At 39.6% G+C, this 24,420-nt stretch overlaps 1 protein-coding gene across 6 annotated transcripts; it reads left to right on the plus strand.

Moving 5' to 3' along the window:
* The first annotated feature begins 695 nt into the window (after positions 1-695).
* Positions 696-21,290, plus strand: LOC102218574 (integral membrane protein GPR155-like). 6 transcript variants are annotated; one of them, XM_023327352.1, is made up of 20 exons: positions 696-823; positions 2,547-2,752; positions 2,835-2,982; positions 3,876-4,005; positions 4,076-4,254; positions 4,324-4,476; positions 4,593-4,660; positions 6,445-6,616; positions 7,839-7,994; positions 8,602-8,685; positions 8,780-8,903; positions 8,993-9,077; positions 15,054-15,141; positions 16,157-16,379; positions 16,524-16,604; positions 17,339-17,493; positions 17,643-17,738; positions 18,245-18,309; positions 18,391-18,528; positions 19,616-21,290. In XM_023327352.1, the coding sequence occupies exons 2-20, from the start codon at positions 2,595-2,597 to the stop codon at positions 19,977-19,979; spliced, it is 2,667 nt and encodes an 888-aa protein (XP_023183120.1). In that variant the 5' UTR covers positions 696-823; positions 2,547-2,594; the 3' UTR covers positions 19,980-21,290. The 6 variants fall into 6 exon arrangements, with proteins under 6 accessions (XP_023183120.1, XP_023183123.1, XP_023183121.1 ...); XM_023327355.1 differs by having other exon boundaries at positions 2,835-2,973; XM_023327353.1 differs by having other exon boundaries at positions 2,550-2,752.
* Positions 21,291-24,420: the final 3,130 nt, after the last annotated feature.

The raw sequence follows: 24,420 nt of genomic DNA on the forward strand, positions 1-24,420 counted from the left end.
AAATCTCCATAAAAGTCAATAGTAAAACAATTTCAGATGTCTGGAATGTAAGGGCGGTAAAACTGAATTTATTTTAAAACGTCTTGCCATACAGGCGTGCTTTGCCGCTTGGGCGGTGCGGAGCAGCGAGGAGACGCAAGGGGAACCATATCTGATGGGGAAACGCGGATCGACGTAACAAAGATCAGCCTCTGCTGGTCGGGGGGGGCGGGGGGGGGGGGGGGTGCGCCCCCTCTTATCCTGGATCTTGATAGTATCTCACTATTTCGAGATAGTATCTCGAATTAATGAGATAATTTATTCATTTTTAAAAATTTTTTTACCAGAGTGGCGGAATTGGGCTTCTGTGTGGGAGAGGTTGTATCTGAGTGGGCTTCCCCACATAGGTTAAATGTTAAATGTGCTGCTTATATCTGTCATTAAATTAACTGCTGATAATTCAACATCAGCTGAATTATACAAAGGCGTTTGCGAAAGCCAGTTTTTACAAAAGAAGAGTGTACATTGTTGAATTTATACTAGCAATTTGATTAAACGGAGTATCTGGTAGTTGTGTTATAAAGTCAAGATTCTTGTTTCTGTAATTTCTCTCTGGAGAACTGTTGGTTCACTCTTAAGTGAACCAATCACAGAGGCCAGCAGAAAGCGTTCTTTACGATGATTTATTGAAGCTTCTGCCAGTCATTTGTGGGGGCGTGTCTACTCGCTGCAGCTGTCAGATTGGGAGCCTCCTTCAACCCAAACGGCAAAAACAAGAGCTTAGAGAACAAAAAAGACACAGGAATGCCAGTTGTCTGTGTAGTGCCGTGCTTATAGGACAGAGGTAAGAAGTATATTCGCCCAATAAATCATTTCAAACAGCATAAACGGTTAGAAGGGTACGGCTTACCGCGCCCCAAGATGTGTTTTTAGCATGCAGGTATGATAACGCTAACGGTCAGCTGGCAATGACGATGATACCAGGTCGCTTTGTCCGCCTTTTCATTTTACACAGCCACGGCTTTGGGTTTTGCACCGTTGTATTTCGCTTCAAATGATCTGGTATTGACAGAAAAGACAGACTCAACCCCTGTTTGGAGACAATACAGAGGCGTAACAAGAAAATCTATGGGCAAGGTTCACTGTCCACGTCCCCCTTTCCAATACAGATTACCTTTTCAAAACTGATGTTCTCATTCCATTCATTTCAAAGAGCATTAGAATACCTTTGAAATGATACCAATACCAATATTATGCATGTAGGATAAATTAATATGTTGTAATTAGGTGGTTTAGGGTGGATACTCCTGTCTGACCGGGAGGGAAGACAGGACGCATAAAGTTAGAACTGTTTGGCGACGTAATAACTATAACAGGGGAAATTTACGGGAAAATAATATTACAGGAGCATGGCAGGAAACAGGTAAGATACAGTAATTTCCCAGCCAAAACGTGAGAATTGATAGGAATGTTGCGTCATGTTTTCAGACTTTGAACCCATAAGTTCCAGCTTTGCAGTACAAATAATGATGCAGTTAAAATTGTTTCACAATTATTCAATCAAAAATAAAATCATGACAAACAAAAATAAAATAATAAAATTGTGATCAAAACTTTCGGATTTGCAAAAAAAAAAAGAAAAATTCAAACAACAAAAAATTATCTGAATAAAAAAATTTAACTGGTCAAAACTTTTTGTATTGTAATATTTCTTATTTAAACAAGGGTTTTTTTTTTTTTTTTTAAAATTAAAACTACTCATTTTAAGCCTACTATATGCACTTTACCTAGTGCTAACATTAGCAAGCACAATATGCTAACGGGAATCGTGGCAGACAAGATATGCGACTGTTGTCATAAGTTATGTAAGATTTCTTCTTTGAAAAAAGTGTGGACACTTTAGTAGCTGTTAAACGGTGTAATTTTATGAAGATTACTGACCATTCACATCTGTGTCCTGTCACCATAGCGAAGCAGAAAGCCTTGCAGTTCGGGACAGAGTTCTGAGATAGCAGGGAGTCGGAGTCATCTGCTTTAGTCAGCGCTAACGAATAGGGACACGTCTTACATCGTTCGTCTTTAGGCCCCGCCCAGGATGTTCATGTGAGAATAGCAAGCAAAACTCATTGAGTTCAACCCAAAAAAGGGAGCATCAAACAAAACTTTGAGAATCTCAACCAAAAAATTCTGACATGCGCAATTAAAGTTTATGATCTGCAAATAACTTTTTCACTTCATCAATCAAAAGTGAGTGATTTTAATTTAAAAAAGCTTTTTTAACAATAATTAAAAAAAATTATTACAATTCAGAAGGTTTTGACCACAGTTTAATTTTTTGATTGAGGTAAGTTTTTTTTTCGTTAGAAACAAAACATTTTTTGCAAATCCAAAAGTTTTGATCAGCATTTTATTTATTTTTTTGTTTGACATGATTTTTTTTATTGAATAATTGTGAAACAAATTTAACTCCATAAATACAGGATGTTAAAATTGTTGTACCTGTTATTTTTTTAAAATAACAATAAGCCTCAGATGTCAACTTCTTCAAAGCATCTTCTGATTTGTAGCAGTCTATACCAGATTCTGGAGCCTCCAATTCTCAACCCAGTGTTGCTATGGAGTCTGGCAACAACTATGTGTTCATCCATGGGAAGAACATCTCCCACAACACGTTGGCTGGCTCCGCTGCGGGACCCCACATGTCCATTGACAAGCTGTTTCCGGCTCTCCTTGAGTGCTTTGGAATAATTCTGTGTGGTTACATAGCTGGACGGTAGGTGTATGGAAACAGAGACACGTGTGTGACTTGTCAAAGAATTTCAACTTGGAAGATTTAAACCTTTTTCTTCCAACAGGGCTGACATGATCACGGAGAGCCAGGCAAAGGGTTTGGGGAACTTTGTCTCTAAATTCGCTCTTCCTGCTTTGCTCTTTAAAAACATGGTCCTGTTGGATTTTGGAGACGTCATTTGGGCTTTTCTTTGGAGTGTCTTGGTAGCAAAGGTCTATATGTTATTATTATAGACACACTGCAACGTGACGTCACGCACAGATGACTGCCAATGATGACTACGATTGGTTTTAGCTTCAGGTTGTCAACATAACACGCTAAATCTTAAATGTATATGTGACATTAAAAATAAAGGGATGCAGCGCTTTGCTACTTACTGTCAACACTACGACAACTAGGTAAAGTCCAAGGATATCCCATTTCACAAGTCAGGAAAAAGTTTAAATTTTACAAAAATAGGAGAGGGAGGCCAGTCAATTATGCTAGCTTGACTTTGATAACCTTGACATGTAGACTTGCTGCAAAATTTGGTGTGTTTCCTTCAGTTAAATAAAAGGCGACCTACACACCAACTCTGACAGATCATCAATAGAGCAGGTGATTAAATTAACTAATCAACCGTTACTGTGCTCAGATGATCAATTATAACAAAATAAACATCAAGCCTAAAACATAAAACTGCGACGGACTGAATGTTTTGTTGTTTGTGTGGAAGATTTTTGTGAGTTTTTTGGTGCTGAATTATGATACACTCGTGGAGCTGTAGTCAATCAGTTACTATGACAGTAAGTTTGTGGGTAACATAGCTGACACAGAGCGAGGAAAAAAAAACAATGGCAGTGGTTTTGAATTATTCCCCAATGGTTTTTCTGCGTTATTTTTCCCCTTTGCTGAGGTGCTCCGCACTACATAACACCAACATCTTCAGGTTTCATTTAGTTAACAGAATGGTTCTACTACAGCAGCGCTGTGGATGACATGTAAAAGAATCGCCTTTTTGTCCTCCAGCGTTGTGCGCATGCGTAACATGCAATGTGTCTATATATTTTCATTATATTATTATTGCTATATTAGAAGAAAATTAATATCCTTGTCTTGCCGGCAGGTTACGGTGTTTGTACTGGTGTGTGTGCTGACGCTGATTGTGGCCAGTCCAGACAATAGATATAGCAAGGCTGGTCTCTATGCCATCTTTGCTACCCAGAGTAATGACTTTGCCTTGGGATATCCAATTGGTAAGAATCACCCAGCACGGACATTTGATCTCAGATAATTTCTCAGGTCTGGCTGTGTCTTCTCTTCCAGTCGACGCTTTGTATCGAAGCACGTACCCAGAATACCTGCAGTACATCTACCTAGTCGCCCCGGTTTCCCTCATGCTCCTCAACCCCATCGGCTTTGCTCTCTGTGAGGTGCAAAGGTGGAGGCAGGCCAGCCATCTGCAACACCGTAGTCTTGGCATTCTGGGAATTGTAGTTTTACAGGTAATAATATCAGTTATGAAGTATTAACGTTTGGTTCATTCTTCTAAATTTGTCTCTTTGCCTCTCAAGGTGTTGAAGAACCCAATAGTGTTCATGGTGATAGTGGGAATCATCTCTCATTTTGCCCTGGGAGAACGGATCCCCTTCGTTCTTTCTGAGTTCATAGACGGCCTGGCCAACTCCTTTGGAGGAGCAGCATTGTTTTACCTTGGCCTCACTATGGTAAGCCTACTTGGATTGTAGGCTAGGTTGGAGATTGTATCTTTTCTTTTCTTTTTTTTTTACAGTCACAAGCCTAAAAGGTTTACTGAGACGTTATCTCTGTTCTTATGAGGCAGGTCGGCCAGCTAAGAAAACTAACCAGAGACACTGGAGTTGCCCTGATTCTCCTCATAACAGCCAAACTGTAAGTAAGAGAGGAGGATGTCAGGGGTTTTCATTTCTAGTCAGTTTTATCAAAAAGTAAAATCAAATACTGACCCTTTGTACATGGCATAACTATTCAGAAGGCGGCTGAATATGGCCTTCAAGACAACCTATGTAAAAGTCACTTTTATTCAGTTGATGTAACTCTAAAACGAGCCATAAAAACTGCGAGGTCAGCTGCACACACAGACAAGGATACAAACCAAACTTCTTATTTTATTGTTCATTCCTGCTTCTTTTAAAAAAAATTTAAATCACTCATTTTTGTTTGAAGTGAAAAAGTTATTTGCAGATTATTTGCGCATGTCAGAATTTTTTGGTTGACAGCCTAAGTTTTTAGTTGAGATTCTCAAAGTTTTTTTTGGTTGAACTCAAGAGTTTTGCTCGATTCTCACATGAACATCCTGGGCGGGGCCTAAAGACTAACGATGTAAAACGTGTCCCTATTGGTGAGCACTGACTAAAGCGGATGATTGACTCCCTGCTATCTCAGAACTCTCCCAAACTGCGAGGCTTTGGGTTAGGAAATTGTAACAGCAGCTGCGAAGGGTGGGGTGGCAACAAATCCTGTCGTGTGGAACTATAACACTCTGAGAGTGAATGGGGACGTTCTCGTGTTGCAGCGGAAAATTACCTCGAGGAAGAAGCACGTCAAAATGCATCCACACAACAAACCTAATATGGCATTTAAAAAACAAGCACTTGACGGAGTTTGGCTACATCGAGGCTCAATGCAGGAAAAAAGAACCTCCGGAGCGGCCACATAGCAGGTAAACTACCGCAACTACCAACGCTCACCCGGATTAGCATCACGATCAGAAAGCCAAACGAATAACTCGAAAAATAATTTAAAGTCTTCGAGCTGTTGGTGTAAGCGCTGGCTCTGCTCTCGCTGTTGGACCGTCGCTACGCGCAACGGGTAGTAATATTTTACAGACATAGTGCCTTTCAACCTCCACCAGACAGTGAACTCTCACACCGAACGTCTGCTTACAGCTGCAGCATGTAACTTAACAAAAAAGATTTTAGTTGTATATTAAAATGTCTAAATTAGGTGAATTTATTGCCAGATATTTTTTTTCCCATTTTGCCAGATAACATAATATCATTTATACCTAAAGCAAAAAATTAATAGCCATTCTAGGCATTCAGCAGTGATCGGCAGAGATCAGCCTCATGGATGGTCAGTATCGTTATCGGCAGCAAATAACCTGATCTGGACATGGCTGCTACTTCCATGGATAAATTAGCTCGACTGGAACAAGTAGAAGCCATGGTAATATTGTCAAAAACAACATCTTAGTCAAAGTTCAATACTGCTGTCCCTCACTTCCAATGTGTCGTGTGATTAAGTGACGGGCTTGCAAAGAGTCGGTAACAGGGTTAATAACGGGTTAATCGAGGAGCCATGCAGGGGTTGACTTCCTGAAGGCAGAGATTCAGAAAGAGCTGAAGCTTCTTAAAGAGACAGAGACCCAATTTCAAAGCATTGAATTACAAAGTGAATTTTTAAAAAAATAATATTTAATATATACAGCATTTTCATAACAACTGAAGTTAACATACTGTAGTTATTTGGTTGTCCTATAAAATGGCATTTTGTGCCTGGAAAATGCATGACACTGCCCCCTTCTGGGCTCTGTCATCTTTACAGGGTAAAATATACATAAGCTGAAAAGTTTGGGGATCTAAAACCAAGCTACAAAGTGTAACATCTGGAAGCATTTAGTGTTTCAGTAATTATGTGGTGTTTGTCCGGTTCAGCCTGGTAATGCCGTTGGTCTGCAAAGACATGGTGGACATCTTGGACGTCGGGGTGAACAGCACAAGCCCGAACCACACCAGTTTATCCAATTTTGCTTTTCTCTACGGAGTCTTTCCAACTGCACCAAGCGTGGCTATATATGCCGTCCACTACAACATGGAGCTGGAGGTGGTGAGTTCTTTTTGAAACAACAAACTACATTACATTACTAATGCTGTACAGCATTTCAAAGATTTAAGCATGTAAAATCCATGAATCAGGATTGAAGCAGGAGCAGCATGAAGCTTTCATCTTTTAATGAAAGGAATGCCTCATACATATATATATATATATATATATTAGTGACGTGTGGTGAGGTTCATAGCAGGTAAGGCACTGACTTAATCATAATCAGATTTACAAATACAGACCCCTGCATGTTACTGTTTACATAAGGAAATTTCACACATGTGGACAACGCTGAAGGGCAAAAACACTAATCTTCTACATGTCATCCATAGCCACGCTGCTGCCATAGAATAACTCCTTTAATTCAATCAAACTTGGACATGTAGATATTATTAATTTAGTGCTCCACAGCAAATGGAAAAACCGTTAAAGTACAACTCAAAACCACTTTTTTTCTCGCTCTCTGCATTGGCCAGGCTACACACAGACTTGTTGCTATAGCAACTGACAACAACAGCCCTAAAAAAACACTGAAATATTTGCCACACAAAGAGCAGAGCATTCAGTCTGTTGCAGTAGTATGGTTTTAGGCTTAATGTTTATTTTGCAATTATTAATAAGTGATTGCTGTGGTAAGAGGAGAAAACTAAATATATTGCTGGACTTGACTTTACTGTATGGCTATCTTGCTGTCTTGAAGTAGATCTGTTATGGAGACAATTGTTGCTGGACAATTTGTTACTGATTAAAAATCTTTATTTTTTAGATCATTTTCAAGTAATGTATTGATAACAGCATAATAATGCAAGTTTGCCCCCTCAAAGACTCATAAACTTAAATTTTGTACTGAACTGGAAGATAATTTAAATATTAAAATTACACAACAACCAAAAACAATAAATTAAAGGAAATAAAAACCACACACACAACCAAAACTTTAAATAAAATTGATTATGAAGTCTGAAAACAAAATTATCCTTCAAAAAATATTAATCATCAGAATTCTAATTATCAAGCTTATTTTAATTCATAATGTGATTAACTGATTAATTGCTTATTGCAACAGGCTTAATGCCAACCAAACTGCATAAGTCTGCTGATCCATCTCATTTGCTGTTGCTGCTTCTCTTTAAGTCTCTGTTTAATTAGAAAGCCTAGCAGAGAGTTGAGACGTTGAACTGTGACCAGAAATCTTTTGACTTGACACAGTTTTTCTATGTTCTAGGTGACGTCAGGGATGGTGATTAGCACTTTTTTGTCGGCTCCGATCATGTACGTGTCGGCCTGGTTGTTGACCATTCCTTTCATGGACCCTAGCCCCCTGGTGGCAGAGCTGGAAAACGTCAGCTTCAACATCAGCATCATCAGCCTCATAGGACTGGTTCGTGGTTTTGGTGCTTCTGCCTCATTGTTCCATCAGGTTCACCGATATCATATCAATATCTGGATCAGTCTCGATGTTTGTCACTGATACCCAATCTAGATTGTTTTTCAATGTGCCCAATCCATAAGGTCAAATCTATTCAGTCTAGTTCTGCTTTGTTCTCTGAGTATTGTCATTCTGTATTATTTATTTTAGATTATAATCAACATGTTACATGTTTGACCAAAGTAGTCAACATATTGTTTTTGGCAGTTTCAGTTTCTTTACTATTACATGGACTATTCTGCTCTGAACTGCTTTGACTGAACTAATGAAAGTTGTTTTTCCATGTTTGACTGGCTTGTGACACTGTTGGTGGATTTAAATGTGTTGTACTGGTGCAGAGTTAGCAAATTTTTTTTTTAATTCTGTACATTTACAAACATTTCTAACATAACTGTTACAAATGTTTTTAGTCCATTCAGCTGTTTTTCTGTATTGGATCAGAATCGACTGATGCTAAGCCTCAGATTTGGGTTTTGGTATTAGAAGTGAAAATAGTTGAGTCTCTACCAGGGATCAGCACCAATATTTAAAAGAGAAACTCAGTTTGTGTTCCTCCCAGGTCTGGACCATCGCTGTGATGTTGCTTAGCAGGAAATTTAATCAGCTCCCTCATCTATTCGTGTTGAACCTTTTCCTGGCTCAGGTCAGTTAAATTTGATGCAGTTTGCATTAATATAATGCATATTTATTCATATTTGCTCCAATCTGTTACCTTAACCCTCTGCTTTGTGTGACAGTTCTTAGTGTGCGTTAGCATGATCCTGTGGAACTTCCTGGTGAAACAAGAAGATAATTTCCTCAGTAAAGTTCTCACCTTCACTCTATTGTACGGATCTCTGTACAGCACTTACATCTGGACAGGTTTGTATTTGCCAGATGCTTAAAACAACATCAGTTCCTGTAAAGCAGCCAAATACTTCAGAGACATTTGGGCTTCTTTGTGTCTCCAGGTTTAATCCCTCTGTGTCTGGCTCTGACTAACAGAGATGATCTGCTGAGACTCAGACCTGGGCTCTTCATGGCTGTGGGCTGGGGGTGAGAATACAGGGACAGGAGTGGTGGCGTCCACAGAGAAAAGATGGTCTTTTATTTATTATTTGGTTTTATATTTCTGTCTTGATTGAAGAAGAGGACTCTGTGTGCCTTTGTATGAATTGAAGATGATTCCCTGGAGCTCCACTGGAAAGAGAGAAATCATTTAGTTCAGGGGTCACCAACCTTTTTGAGACTGGGAGCTACTTCACGGGTACAGAGTAACACGAAGGGCTACTTGTTTGATACAGACAAAAATTTTCTTGGCTCAGCTTTTATAACAATAATACATATGTGATTACATGTGGTCTGATCATACACTGCTTGGCCAAAAAAAAGTCACCACCTGGATTTAACTAAGCAAATAGGTACAAGCCTCCTATTGGATAAGTACTGCATAGGCGATTATCTTTCAGCTGGCAACAAGTTATTTAACCCCAGCTGATGCAATGAGTAATTCCTCATTTCTTAAACAACCATGGCAAAAGACACATCCTGTGGTCGTGGAAAAGACGTTAGTCTGTTTAAGAAGGGTCAAATCATTGGCATGCATCAAGCAGAGAAAACATCTAAGGAGATTGCAGAAACTACTAGAATTGGGTTAAGAACTGCCCAACACATCATTAAAAACTGGAAGGATGGTGGGGAACCATCATCTTCCAGGAAGAAATGTGGTCGGAAACAAATCCTGAATGATTGTGATCGATGATTACTTAAACGTTTGGTCAAATCAAATCGAAGAAAAACAACAGCAGAACTCAGGAGTATGTTTAATTGTGAACGCAAAAGCATTTCCACATGCACAATGTGAAGGGAACTCAAGGGGTTGGGATTGAACAGCTGTGTAGCCGTAAGAAAACCTCTAATCAGGAAGGCTAACCAGAAAAAAAGGCTTCAGTTTGCTAGGGAGCATAAAGATTGGACTCTGGAAGAATGGAAGAGGGTCATGTGGTCTGATGAGTCCAGATTTACCCTGTTCCTGAGTGATGGGCACATCAGGGTAAGAAGAGAGGCAGGTGAAGTGATGCACCCATCATGCCTAGTGCCTACTGTACAAGCCTGTGGGGGCAGTGCTATGATCTGGGGTTGCTGCAGTTGGTCAGGTCTAGGTTCAGCAACATTGTGTGCCCAAAGAATGAGGTCAGCTGACTACCTGAATATACTGAATGACCAGGTTATTCCATCAATGGATTTTGTCTTCCCAAATGGAACGGGCATATTCCAAGATGACAATGCCAGGATTTATCGGGCTCACATTGTGAAAGAGTGGTTCAGGGAGCATGAGACATCTTTTTCACACATGGATTGGCCACCACAGAGTCCAGGCCTTAACCCCATTGAGAATCTTTGGGATGTGCTGGAGAAGGCTTTGCGCAGTGGTCAGACTCTCCCATCATCAATACAAGATCTTGGTGAAAGATTAATGCAACACTGGATGGAAATAAATCTTGTGACACTGCAGAAGCTTATTGAAACAATGCCACAGCGAATGCGGGCTGTAATCAAAGCTAAAGGCGGTCCAACAAAATATTAGAGTGTGTGACCATTTTTTGGTGGCGACTTTTTTTTTGGCCAGGCTATGTTTTAATGTTAGGAAATACTCACAATAGTTATCAGTAATGATTTACCGTGGCAGATATGATTAATTACTATTATGTGATCAGAAGTTATTAGTTCACAGAGTTTTAAGTTCAATTCCCTTTTGGAGGTTTTCTGTGTGATTCTAAATTGCCCACAAGTGACTGACAGTATGGATTATTTCAGTAGCACCTGCAGCTGTATGGCTGTACGCACTGAGTACCTTGAGATTTTCCTGAAAAAAAAAGAATAGTTATTGTATTTTTTTATTATCCAAATCTCTTTACTATTGACAAAATTGTGGAGAAAAAAAAATTCTTTTATGTCAAAACATCTTGGGGGCGCTAGTGAGCACCGTATGGAGTAGACGTGTTTTTCCGGGCTCCTCACCACTTACAAGTAATTTCTTATTTATTTTGATTTTGCACTCATATTTCGGTTCCCCTGTGCTTTGACAACCTGTCTTGACATTGAGGATGACTAAACCCAAGGCGGATAAAGGAAAGAAGCAAGATAGGGCTTCAGAAGAGACGGCAGAGCAGCACGTGCTGGGGCTAGCTAAGCAAGCTACAACCGTGGCGGGCGCTGATTCAGCATGTGAGCATGATGCGGGATCCTCTACCATCCTCGCGGCAATAAATAACATGAATAAGATAATGAACGATAGATTTAATGATCTTGAAGCAACTCTCGCTTCGACCCAAGCAACGTTATTAAACCTTGTTGACCGGATTAAAGAGGTGGAAGATGCTGCATCCAATCACGAGGGCCGTGAGCGGCTCTTTGCCTTGATGCTGAAAAGGCATTTGACCAACTGGAGTGGCCCTACATCCTGACTGTACTTGAGGAGTTTGGGTTTGGTGATAAATTTGTGACTTGGATTAAAACAATGTATGCTCACCCATCTGCCTCTGTCCTTACAAACCAGGACAAGTCAGAGCCCTTTCTACTACACCGGGGGACCCGTCAGGGTTGCCCCCTTAGCCCCTTGCTTTTCGCGGTCGCTATGGAGCCCCTCGCCATTAGTATTAGAAAACATCCCTTAATCAAACTGATTCAATTAGGAAACATTGACCATCACATTTCATTGTATGCTGACGATGCTGTGGTCTTCGTGTCACATCCTGAGCAGTCAGTGCCAGTTCTCCTAGACCTTATTCAGTCATTCGGTGAGATTTCAGGTCATACTATTAACTGGCAGAAGAGTGAATTTATGTCACTAGGTATAAGCCTCACTTCCTACTTCTTAGATAACCTATTATTTAAAATAACGGACAAACTGAAATATCTTGGGGTTATTCTGCCAAAGGACCCTAAACAAATTTTCAAATTTAATTTTTTGGAAAAAGTGGAGAATCTTCGGAAAGACATTGATAAATGGAGAACACTTCCTCTGCCGATGATGGGCCGTACAAATGCTATTAAAATTGTGTCCTTACCTAAATTTTTATACCTTTTTCAGGGTCTGCCTATTTTTTTTAACAAAGGCTTTTTTTTAATCGTTAGACTCAATAATCCTGCCTTTTGTTTGGGACTTTAAAGCCAATATAAGATATAGAGACATCAATATAGAATATCAAAAACTCACTTACATAAACCAACAGAGATGGGAGGATTGGGATTACCCTGTTTTCAGCATTATTATTGGGCAGCGAATGCAAGAGCCCTGGTATACTGGCAGGAAGGTGATGCTCAAGAATTGTCTGCAAACTCCCCCACATGGGTGGCCATTGAAAGAAGTGGTGTTACTGACAGCTCTCTTCCGGCTCTTCTCTTCGCAGCACCGATATCTCCCGCAATTAGTGAGGTAAATAATTTGATCGTTTTAAATTCTTTGAAAATATGGAAACAAATTAAGTTGCACTGTAAGTTACCAGAGACCTCAGTTCATGCCCCAGTTTACTGTAACCATGCTTTTCCCCCATCACTATCGGATACGTCCTTTAAAAATTGGAGATTGAAAGGCCTTAATACTTTGAAAAACTTGTACATTAACAAAAAGTTTGCTTCATTTGCTATGCTGAAGAGCTATTTTTCCCTTCTGGATACGGATTTCTTCAGATATTTGCAAGTTAGAAATTATGTTCGAACTAATATTCCAAATTTCATCTCTCCCGGAAGAAAATAAATTATGCAAAATTCTGCTGGGCTCTCCAGGATAGAAAAGGTTAATCACGAGTTTTGTTGACGTCTTGGCAGAGCGAATTAACTTTACCACAGACTCCTTGAGGGCTGCATGGGAGGAGGAGCTGGGTTTGCGGATCGGGAGTGAGGTCTGGGAGGATTCGGAAGTGCTCTATCAATGTAAGACTCCAGTTAATTCAGTTCAAGGTGTTTCATAGACTTCACTATTCTAAAATTAAACTGCACAGAATATTTCCTTCGACATCTTCAAAATGTGATAAATGTAAGTCTGCGGATGGCTCCCTATGTCATTTGTTCTGGACATGCCCCAAGCTCTTTCATTATTGGTGTGAGATTTTCAACTTGTTTTCTAAGGTTTATGGATGCGCGTTGGTTCCTGACCCCCAGACTGCATTGTTTGGACACTCTCCTTCTTTGAGGAACTGCAGCATTTCTATGCAAACAACGGTGGTGTATGGAATGGTAATAGCCAAAAAAGTAATATTGAGACTTTGGAAAACTGACAAGGTTCCTCAATTTAAAATGTGGTTGAGCGACTTTACTGAGATTCTCCATTTGGAGAAACTACGATATGATGTTGTGGGTTTCTCTAATAAGTTCTGTAGTATCTGGCAGCCGGTTTTAGACTATCTTTCTCGATCCAAGGTCGACCCCGACACTCGCTCAGTTTCATAGTATGCCACCTATGCCCTTACGGACAGATAATACCATTCTTAAGCAGAAATTGTACTCAGAAATAAAAAATTATAATAATAAGCCAGGAAAATTATCCAAAGAGTTGATTACACTGCACTGTCTTGTTTTCTTTTTTCTTTTTCTTTTTTGTTATTGTACGTCTTTATTTTTATTACTGGATTGATAAGCGTATACTGCTTTCATACAGGATTTTGCTGCATACATGCGTGTGTATGTAAGTCTCCGTGAATATGTGTATATGTATATATATATATATATGCTTCATATTCTCATGTATGATTTATGTATGTTATATTCTGAAAAACTAATAAATATATATATTTAAAAAAAAAACTAAAAACATCTTGTACGTAGCGCACATCAGTGTGAGTCTGTTGAGGTGGGCACGCAAAAGGCTAAATCTTATTGGTCAGTTTGCTTTTGTTTATTTGGCGGCTTGGCACTTTTTCTGTAAGCTAAAAATCAATGAATCTCCTGTAGTTCTTAGATTCCGCCTGAGCTATTTACCGTCCGCGGTTCTGACGGGGTCGCCGGTTTATTAGCCTTTTTGTGGTTTCACGAACTGAAAAGCTGATGGGTCACCTGTTGGCTGACATCAGGAGATGCTGAAAAAAAAAGTTAGACAGATCGGAGAGTTGCTCAAAACTATCACTGCACCTGACCTGCAACAGCACAACCACCTCTCCAACGCAAAACCTAAACCACAAAGGCAGTTCTTTTTTTTTTTTTTTACGACGATGTTAAATACTAAAGACATGAAAGCGAAACCTACCAGTGTGATCCACGGAAAGAGGAGGATGTTGATTCCCAGGTTCAGGTGGTGTCAGGCGTCCAGAGGAGGAGAAGGTGATGCAACAACGTTTGCTTAATCTCTACTCTTTAGGGGAACGTTTTGACTAAATTAAATTGTTTAACCCACAGTCTGAGGCGCTCAGTAGCGGCAGATGTCTGCCATCCGGTGACCCACCAGAACCGCACACGGTAAAAAGCTGTTAGAACAAAGGGAGGTTCAAACTCCGCTTATTCATTTTTAGCTTACAGAAAAACCTAAATAAACAAAAGTAAACTGACCAGTAACATTTAGGCTTTGACGTGCCTACCCCCACAGACTCGCTACGTATAAGATGTTTTGACACAAAAGTTGTTTTTTTTTCTCCACAATTTTGCTAATAGTAAAGAGGGTTAGATAATAGAAATTCCAGAAGTTTTTTTTTTTTTAAAGAAAATCTCACGGTACGCAGAGTGGGTACAGCTGCAGGCGCTGCTGCCCTCTGATAATATCCTGCAGGCGTCTGTGCATAATTCTGAACTTTAACCCTAGAAAATAATTTTAGACATAAAGCAATTTATTTTAAACGTTTTTATATTCACTTATATATATATATATATATATTTAATTGAATAATTTCTTTGGCAGTGCTCCCTAATGACAATGGTTATTTTTAGAACTTGCTCCGCGGGCGACTGACAAGGTTCCCTCGGGCAACAGGGTGCCCGCGGGCACCGCGTTGGTGACCCCTGATTTAGTTGAAGTATTCTGTCCCTGGTGTGTTTTTGTAGGATTCCCTTTGTGATGGTTGGACTCCTTCTCATATCAGGAGAAAGGACGGAAACCCTTGACTCTGCTTTCTTCTATGGCAGAGCTCAGGTGATCCACTGATCAGAACTGTGTGAATGATTTTGAATTTCCAGTTTTTGTACAGCTTTGACTGCCATTTTTGATTTATCTTTAAGAAATGTAACATGATGAGGTGATTTGCTGTGAGCTCACCAGGATAAAAAGCATCAACTTTTCTCTTCAGCCTTCCTGTTCTCTGGCAAGCTGAACAAACTGCAGTCATGTCTTTACATGACACAGAAAACAAAGGTTTTGTATAAAGAGCTTCTTACTAGAGCCGTGCAGTATTGCACATTTTGGTTTGAATCCGATAAAGAGCACCAGGATCGCTGATACTTTTTATTCACTTTTGTAGCATCGAACTTCAGACTTTTTAGGTGTTGTGGTTTTTCCTTTACTTTTTTGTCATAACCTCAGACAAAATTTGGAGAAAGTTTATGTGTAAGTTTATGTAAAATACTTTGATAACATATTAACATTACGCCCATAATCAATAGAAAAACAAAACATATGTTTACATGTTTTCCTGCATAAACAAAGTGCAAAACACTATTATTTGAGAACAATCAAATTTGATAGTTAGAAAACCAAAAGTAAAATCTATTTTTAAGAGTGAATTTGAATCTAAAGTATCGATCCTACCATGCTAGTATTGATCCGATACCAATTAGGTATTGATATAATCGATCTTTTGGATCGTTCTTCCCACTTCTACTTCTGATGTCCTTTAGCTTCTCTAATGTTGAAAATAGCTAACATTGACTGCTTTTTGTTTAGTAACAACATCAACACTGAAGAATGTTGGACTTCCATATGGTGCATTCAGAAATCAGAAAAACTTTGTATTTTTGAGTTTCCAACTGGCCAAACACCAATTTTGTTGTTTTTTTATTGGCACATCAAAAGTCTCTGTTTGAAATGTTTTTACTTCATTTGTACTGTTACCTGGATAGGAATAGCAGTCTAAAACAAAAATAATTGTGTTATTTTTATTTATTTCTATCGTCCTGACAATAACAAACCCCTTCATCTACTTCTGCCTCAGATAATCAGCTCTGCTGTGGTTCTGGGTGTGAGCCTGGCCCTCGGTGCTGTTTCTCTCATGGGTCTGAGCCAGGGGGACCGGGAGCAGATCGGGTACGAAGCCCTTAGTCGAGCTGCTGTCTCCGGCATCAACGACGAACTGAGGGCCCCTGCTGACCTGGAAGATCAACAGCAGCAGCAGGAGGTCACCTCCACAAATTCTCCCACCTGCAGCATCAATTCACGTAGTGCAGCTCTGTTTCTCTCTTTAATTTTAAAACATTTGAGTTTTTCAAACCTTGTTTTTATCCCCAGATGGACAAGTGTGTGACTGTTACTCTGTTGTTAATAGTTGGTTCTCTTTTTGCCCTTTGTCTTGTCTCGTTTAGGAGATTTCCACAACATTTCTCCTCTTCAGACCAGGCCTGACATGATGGCCAACACACAGAGTGAGCACGCTAACAGCACAGGTAGAAACTTACAGTAACAATTTCCTAAATGCACAATCTAGTAGCTAACGCAACATTTAGGCATGACATTTTAATAATTCTGATATTCAAAGAAACAGCTGATAGTAGTCTGTAATTTTACAAATTCAACATCTCAACACTATTACTATTAGTAGTAGTATTAAAACTGCAGTATGAAACTTTTATGAATAATATGGTTTTTTTTTTACATATTTGTTAAAACTATTACTATGTCATGACAGTATGGTATGAGTCAAAAAATCTGTGAAAAATTTACTCCCTCTTTCTTCTCCCAGTGTTCCCAGCGCTAACTACAGAAATACACCGCTTGGTCAGAAACAAAAAGTCACAGACAGGAGTAGGGTCTTAGCATTGTTGATCACGTTTGTGTACATGCTGCTCAGACCCTTGCCTGCAGAAGGTTCAGCAGCGTGTACCCGAGGTTTATTGACAACGCTTTGACCTTCCTTCTTCTGACTAGCTGCCTCTGACTGGGAGCAGTGCATTTCTTCAGGTGGCAGTTGTAGCACTGGGAGGAGGTGAAGGAACTTGATTATTAATATTATATATTTTTTAAAATATTAAAATTTGTAACTTTTTAAAATTACATTAACAATATGGTGACAGCTTTAACAAATATGTTAAAAACATTATTTTTTTAGTAATAGTTATATTCTGCAGCTTCAAGGAAGGTTGAACGAAACTCATTTCTAATTTCTGTTTTCCTGCTCCAGGCCACAGCGGGGCGCCGTGCGACGGACAGCAGCCGAGTTCATCGGACTCGGAGCAGCCACTGGATTTGCCACCTCCAGGTCTTCAGAACAGCGATGATAAGCAGACTGTGAGACACGTGTTGCTCTGTCTGCTGCTCAGCGTCAGTCTGCTGGCGGTAAGCAGGAAGCAAAGAGGACAGATTGCAACTGATTGTTTCACAAAGAAAAATTAATGATCGCCTTCAAATGCTAACTTCACTGCCTTGGATGGAGATCATATATGAAGTGTAAGCAGTGGAAGATGTATTGCTGTCTCGTCATATAGAATCTATCCAGCTGTCTCTGGTGGCTGTTCAACAAAGATCCAGGCCGGCTTTACCTGGAGCTGCAGTTTTTCTGTGCTGTGGCCAACTACGGGCAGGTACCTCAGCATGTCTATGCTTTGTATCTCTGGCTCCGTTTTTGTTGCAAATATCAGCAAAACTTTGTTGATGCTCTGCTAATATGTAAAAAAACACAATTTCCCACATGAAATAAATCCAATTAAAATCACATGTGAATAAGTATAGAGTGATAAGTCATTTAAAGCATGCTGCACCATCATCCTACCACTTCTTGTTGTCGTCTTTGCTGTTTTTGCCACCAGTAACATTCAGGTTGTTGATCATCGAGTCGCTGATCATGTGACTCTTGTGATATGATAAATGTTTCCATTGAAATTTGGTGAAATACACTAATTTCAATTCAGCCAAAAAACAACCTCATCCTCATGCAAAAACTTTAAAAAAAAAACTTTTTTTTTTTCGAAACTGCCAAAATTATTTTCGCATTTCAAATTTTAACAATTATATGGTCAGTGGAAATGCATGTGTGGGCTGTTGTAGGGAAGACTGTAGCTTGTGCTTGTTTTTGCTTGCTGTTTCCCAGGGTTTCCTTTCATTTGGAATATTTGGTCTGGATAAACACCTCATCATTGTGCCGTTCAAGAAGAGGTGGGCTGAGACTTCAGCTGTGATTTCACATTGCTTTTGTAACGTCTTTTGAGAAAGTCCTGAAATAATGATGTTGTCCAGGTTTCTCAGCCTGTGGCACAGCCGAGACGGAGAGGATCCGAGTCCCTCTGCTGTGCCTGAGGACGTCCGACTCACCTGTACCCAGTTTGTCCGCTACCACAAAGACCAGTGTGTACAAGACATAGTACATACTCACAGGTATGAAGGACACAGTTGGCACATTCTGTAGTGCGTTGTAACAGTATTCATAACTGTTTAATGAGTAGCTTGATAAATAAAAATCTAAAAGGTGTGCCTTGCATTTGTATTCAGCCATTCAATACTTTGAATAATACTTTTTGCTGTAATTACAGCTAAAGTTATTCCAGGGATATCTTTGTCCATTCTGCTTTGCAAAATAACTCAGTCTAACTACACGGAGAACATCTCTAGATATCGATTTTCAAGTTTTCCCAATGATTGCCATTTGGATTTGTAGGCAGACTTCCATCTAAATCTTTTAATAGTAACTCTGAATGTTGGGATATCCTACCATTAGCCTTGGATATGCTAGCATTAGCCTTGCCTGGCAATAGTTACCATGGGCTTCTTGATTGATGCCTTCCTCACTTAGTATGTCAGCTTAAGGAGACAGACACGTCTTTGTAGCTGTTGGAATTGTCCCATTGTTATAGGATATTGTTTATATACTATAATCTTGTTTTTAACTTCCTCATAACTTTACCTCTGGTCTATGTGCTGTTCTGTTTGGTCTTCATGATTCTAATGTTCTCTAGCATGCTCCTGAGTTCAGAACCGCTGAGGTTTCACTAAGACTTAATAACTCCTGGACAGTTTTACATGGATTTTCTTCATCAGTAACAGAGTAAAGGGGGTTGAACACAAATGTATGACATCTTTCTGTTTTTATTATTTTCAAATAATAAAAAAATGCTATTTTCATTTACTGTCTACTTCAAGTATTACTGTCTTGTTTCCCTCAGAGCAACAGCTAGCATAAATAGAGCCTAAACATAAAACCTTTCCACCCTATTGAAAAGACCCAGGCGCTATAATTTTATGACTCTTGGCTGATACTCTTTGCTTTTCTCCAAACAAGTTCCTATTCTTCTTTCACCTTTCACCTCAGATGAATTAATCCTTTCCTTGCTTTTTCTCTCCCTGTCTCTGCCATCTTTCCTTTGCTTGGCTGCTTCCTGTGCTCCCCTACCCTTCATCACCACCAAGTGGCTCAGGGGAGAGTGTGAATGCTTTGGCAGGTGAATCATTCCTCTGATTGTCACAGGTTTGGAGGAGTGAAGCAGGAGAATGGAATTGGACGTTGCCTTTCCCATCATTCCCAGTATTTAAACACAAATCCTCAGAGACATGGCAAGTCACAGAATCTGCACTGGAATTACAGTCCAGACAAATCATGCAACCAAACTTCACTTCCTTACAACATGGAGGCTCCAGATGAACACCTTGGATACATTTCTACTCTTCAGGGACACGATGACCTCTATTCAAGCCTGCCCCAGTCCTGCGTCTGTGAAGGCGTCTTTCGAGGGAGTGACTTGGTGGACTGGCTAACGGAGCAAGGTTTGTGCGCCAGATGGACCGAAGCCAAACATTACGGCGTTCGTTTAAAGCGGGAGGGGGAGTGGTGAGCCACCCGACAGGCCAGCAGAGCTTCAGGGACGAGCCAACTCTAACCTACTACTTCCTACAGGAGGAGGGATGGCCCAGGAACATCTGAGAGGACGAACAGAAACTTTGGGGTGCCAAACAGGAAGTGCCTTATGGTGAAATTACCACAAGATACTAGCTGGATTGTTGCAAGACCCAAAGACTCTGTGCAGAATTACATTACCATCAAAATCTGTTTTACAGGGAGAAAATCCTTTTGCACTGTAAAAGTATTGAGTAGTGCTTCTCCATTTTCATAAGAAAAACAACAAAACTAGTCTCGACCTCTGACTGGGGGTCATAAACTCAACATCCAGGCTTTTCCAATCATTCCCTATCTGTGCTCCAGGTCAGGGTACTAACACTCTTCAATGTGGAGGCTGTTACTGAGCTACAAAGTGTCAAATGTAGCTGTTTTTAGTGTCAGTTTGGGGGTTTGAAGACAGTCAAATGTAAGAAGGTATTTAGAGAAAGAGAGAGAGAGATGAAGCAGATAACACGAAGGTTAACTGAGTCAGAACAGCAGGACACTCTGTTTTATAGTGTTTTTAAACAGATGGAGATCTCTGCTTTGTAACGCTAAACATGAGGGGATGCTTCAAATATCAACTTTGTTTAAAACAATGAAACATTTTTACAGCTATTCCTCTCTCACACGGTTTGACATGGCCTCTACTTCCAATAGAAATAATTTATGATCGCTCACATCAGGAAGGCAAGGAAAAAATATTGATTTTTTCTTTTCTATATTCTAGTTCCTAAAAAAACACTTGTCATCGATAAGATCTGTTTTTGCTATCCAAAGTTTTACCAAAACTGCAGAACTGAATTCTGATTGGTGCGTCTCTATCAATGAAAGTCATTAGCGAGAACTTATGGAAAAAGTGTGTGGTACATAAAGACAGAAACACTACTTGTTGGTCATTCAGTCTGTGAGCCAGAATCTGGTTACTTTATTTTTCCCTCTCTGAACACTTAATGATGGACTTTTGTCTTAAACACTGGCGTTTTCCTCATGAAGTCTGTGTGAACAGAAGGATGCTCATCCATCAACGTGGTGACGTGTGTGTACCATTGATGCGAGGAAAGCAGACAGTTGGACAGACTGAGTGAATGTCCAACTACACTCCAGAGGGTTTTTATGTTTCAGGTGAGAAGAAAAAAACAGCTTCCTGAGAAAGCAGTATTTAATTTGGCATGCTGCCTTTGAACTAGTTTGGTGTCTGCTGACCTCTTGCATGACTCAGCATTGAACCATTTTGCACTGACTGAATAAAAATTAAAAACATGGAGTCATGCAGGTCACTGGATATTTCTGCGCTGATATTGTGAGTTGCATGTTATCTAACTTTTGTGTTGGACTGATTTTTTTTCCCTAAAAATATGAATTTTCTATACCAGTTTGCAACCAAAAGCATATCCTAGATTTATGCTTTTGGGGGAGGGGGGCACGGGTGGGACATGTCAATACATATTTATATAAATAAACACAAAATAATACAATCACAGAGAAATAAAGATAATTAAATAATGACTAATGCTGAATAATATGTATTAGGCTTTACATATTTATTTGCACATGTGTATATACATATTATCTATATAGGTTTTATTCATGTTTTCCAGCCAAGGAGTTGTAGCTTCAAATCAAATTTTATTTGTATAGCACATTTCAGCAGCAAGGCATTTCAAAGTGCTTTACATCATATCAGACACAGAAACACAATGCAACATAGAATCAACAATCAAAACACAACATTAAGTCAAGTTTCATCAATAAATTTGTAATTGATTACGTTTCAAATACAATCCTAAACAGGTGGGTTTTTAGTCGAGATTTAAAGGAAGTCAGTGTTTCAGCTGTTTTACAGTTTTCTGGAAGTTTGTTACAAATTTGTGGTGCATAGATGCTGAATGCTGCTTCTCCTCGTTTGGTTCTGGTTCTGGGGATGCAGAGCAGAACCAGAAGACCTGAGAGGTCTGGAGGGTTGATACAACAACAGTAGATCTTTGATGTATTGTGGTGCTAAACCGTTCAGTGATTTATCAGGCCAACAATGTGGCCTGAGTGGTATACCAAATAACTGCAGGGATTGGGGACAGAGTTTTAAAACAGACCAATAAAATTTACAATAATTTATTTAAAACGTAAATAATTAAAAGGAGGCGTAGGCAGTCCTTGAAGGCAAAGTCAATAAACAAGTCTATAAAATAGACTCTTAGCTGAAGAAATTGACTTAATAAATCTATAAATAAACTGGATGTATTTAGATAGAAAATAAATAGTACACACCTCTCCCGCAGGACAACATGACAAAGGGGAGGGCCTAAGGGACGCAAACATTTTAAAGACAATACCACAGAAGAAGAAATAAAAAGAAGGGGCTTCCGGACTTAAAGTAACACGGTTAAAACAATGACAAAGATCGTCAGTCAGGTAGGGAACAATACAAATAAACAAAAAAGACATTTTGTGTAATAACAAAAGAAAATTACAACCAGGTTACATTGGCTGGAGCAACCGTTTTCTCTAGGTGGACTTGGTGCGAGGTACCCATCAGGTTCCAGTGCGTCCCTTAGATGTACCCAAAACCGCAGTTATCACTCCTTTTGGTCTTTTTGAGTTTTACAGATGCCTTTCGATCTTAAAGGCGCAGTGCAGACTTTCCAGTGGCTTATGCAGTGTTGTAGAGACCATTTTTAGATGGTCTCAGACTCGACCGCATTTGGACTCGGTCTTGTCTCAGTCAGATGTTATTGCTATGCTTGCTAACCTGATCAACAAAAGAAGTGATGCTTTAGAAACTGTTAAGGAAAAATGATTACTTTTAGTGCTTAATACAGTTAATCTTACAACATGTGTAAAAGTTATATTCAATACTCTTATTTGGAACAGGTTTTGTCTGAGATGCGGGATGGGGCCGAATGAGCAGGCATTCAGACAAGCAGGGGCCTCCCGCTGTCACACAGAGCCATAAAATTAGCATTCCGATGGGGCAGAAGTACGGGAGTTTGGGGGAAGAGACTTCAGAGGTATCTGCGAAATCTCATCTCAGGACCTTTCGGCGCCAGGGATCCGCCCGTACCAGACAGGGATTAGCACTAAGTGGTCCGCCCTTTTGCTTAGACAAAAACCAGACGGCCCTCCAATCTTTGCCGTAAATCAGGGAGGTTCTTAAGTTTCTCTGAGTCCCTACGGGAGTTCTAATTGGTCGAAGAACGGAACACCTTAATTGAATATATTAAATTGAAGAAACACCCACTCAGTATAAAATTTCGTGTCAGCGCTAAAAATCCAGAGAGCGGCCACTATTTTTTGCTTTTTGCATGGGCTCTCTCCTTTTTTTGTCTGTCTTTGTCTTCGTTTTGTTGATCTGTCTTCTCTGTCTTTGTCTGTATGGGGAAATCAATGCATATCTCTGTACCTCTGCAGCTTTGTTAATTGATTCTTGCGTTGCTTTGTATGGGATTAAACTCTGTGATCTGTGACGTCAACGCGCTCTGTTGTTTCACTTTCTCTGCAGCACCGCCCGCTAGGGATCCCGGGACTTTAAGGAAGAAAGAGCCAAACGTTTTGTCCAAAGTTAATACTAAATTATTCTTCCTTAATAAAACAAAGCTGGGAAATATGCCAGAAGAAATTAAAGATATCAAAAAGAAAATTAGCTCAGTTGAAAAATGTGTGGAGCTCAATGAAAAAGATACAACGTCCTGCTTAATCTGTGTTACTGAGATGGAGAGCTATGGCCGCCGCTGAGACCGAGAGGGAGAACGTGTTGGAGGAGGTGTTGAGGGTGTGCCAGGACGTTCTTCCAAAAGAAAAAGAAATGCTTCAGATCGTAATTGATATCGCTCATCGAGTTGGAAGAAAGCTCACAGGCAGCTCTCACCCCGTTATATCATCATTCGATTTATTGCGAGGAGATATCGTGATTACATATGGAAAGCAACTAAGGGAAATGACTTCCTGAAAAAAATGGATTTCGTTTTACTATAGACTTTTGCAAAGAAGATCATGAATCCCGGCAGAAGCTATGGCCATACATCCAGAAGGCTCCTGAAGAGGGAAAATCAACCTACTTCGTAGGGAGTCCTGGTTTCATCTAGGGCTGTTGTAAACAAATATTTTAGTAATCGAGTAATCTATAGATTATTCTTACTATTAATCAAATAATCGGATAAAAAAAGATTAAGTAAAACATTGGTAAATCTAACATTATTTTTCACATTTGAGCTTCCCTGACAATAACTTTTCTGTAGTTTAGAAAATTAACTCGTAACAATAATAGCTCACTTTCCAAGGTAATCTGAAGAAAAGTTATAGAAGAAAAATCTGAAATTATATTCAATTCAATAATAAAGAGGCAGGCTCACAAATACGGTTATAAAAAGTGTCTATACTCCAGATTTTCGTTTATGCAT

The sequence above is a fragment of the Xiphophorus maculatus genome, chromosome 22, assembly GCF_002775205.1.
Source record: "Xiphophorus maculatus strain JP 163 A chromosome 22, X_maculatus-5.0-male, whole genome shotgun sequence".
NCBI lineage: Eukaryota > Metazoa > Chordata > Actinopteri > Cyprinodontiformes > Poeciliidae > Xiphophorus > Xiphophorus maculatus.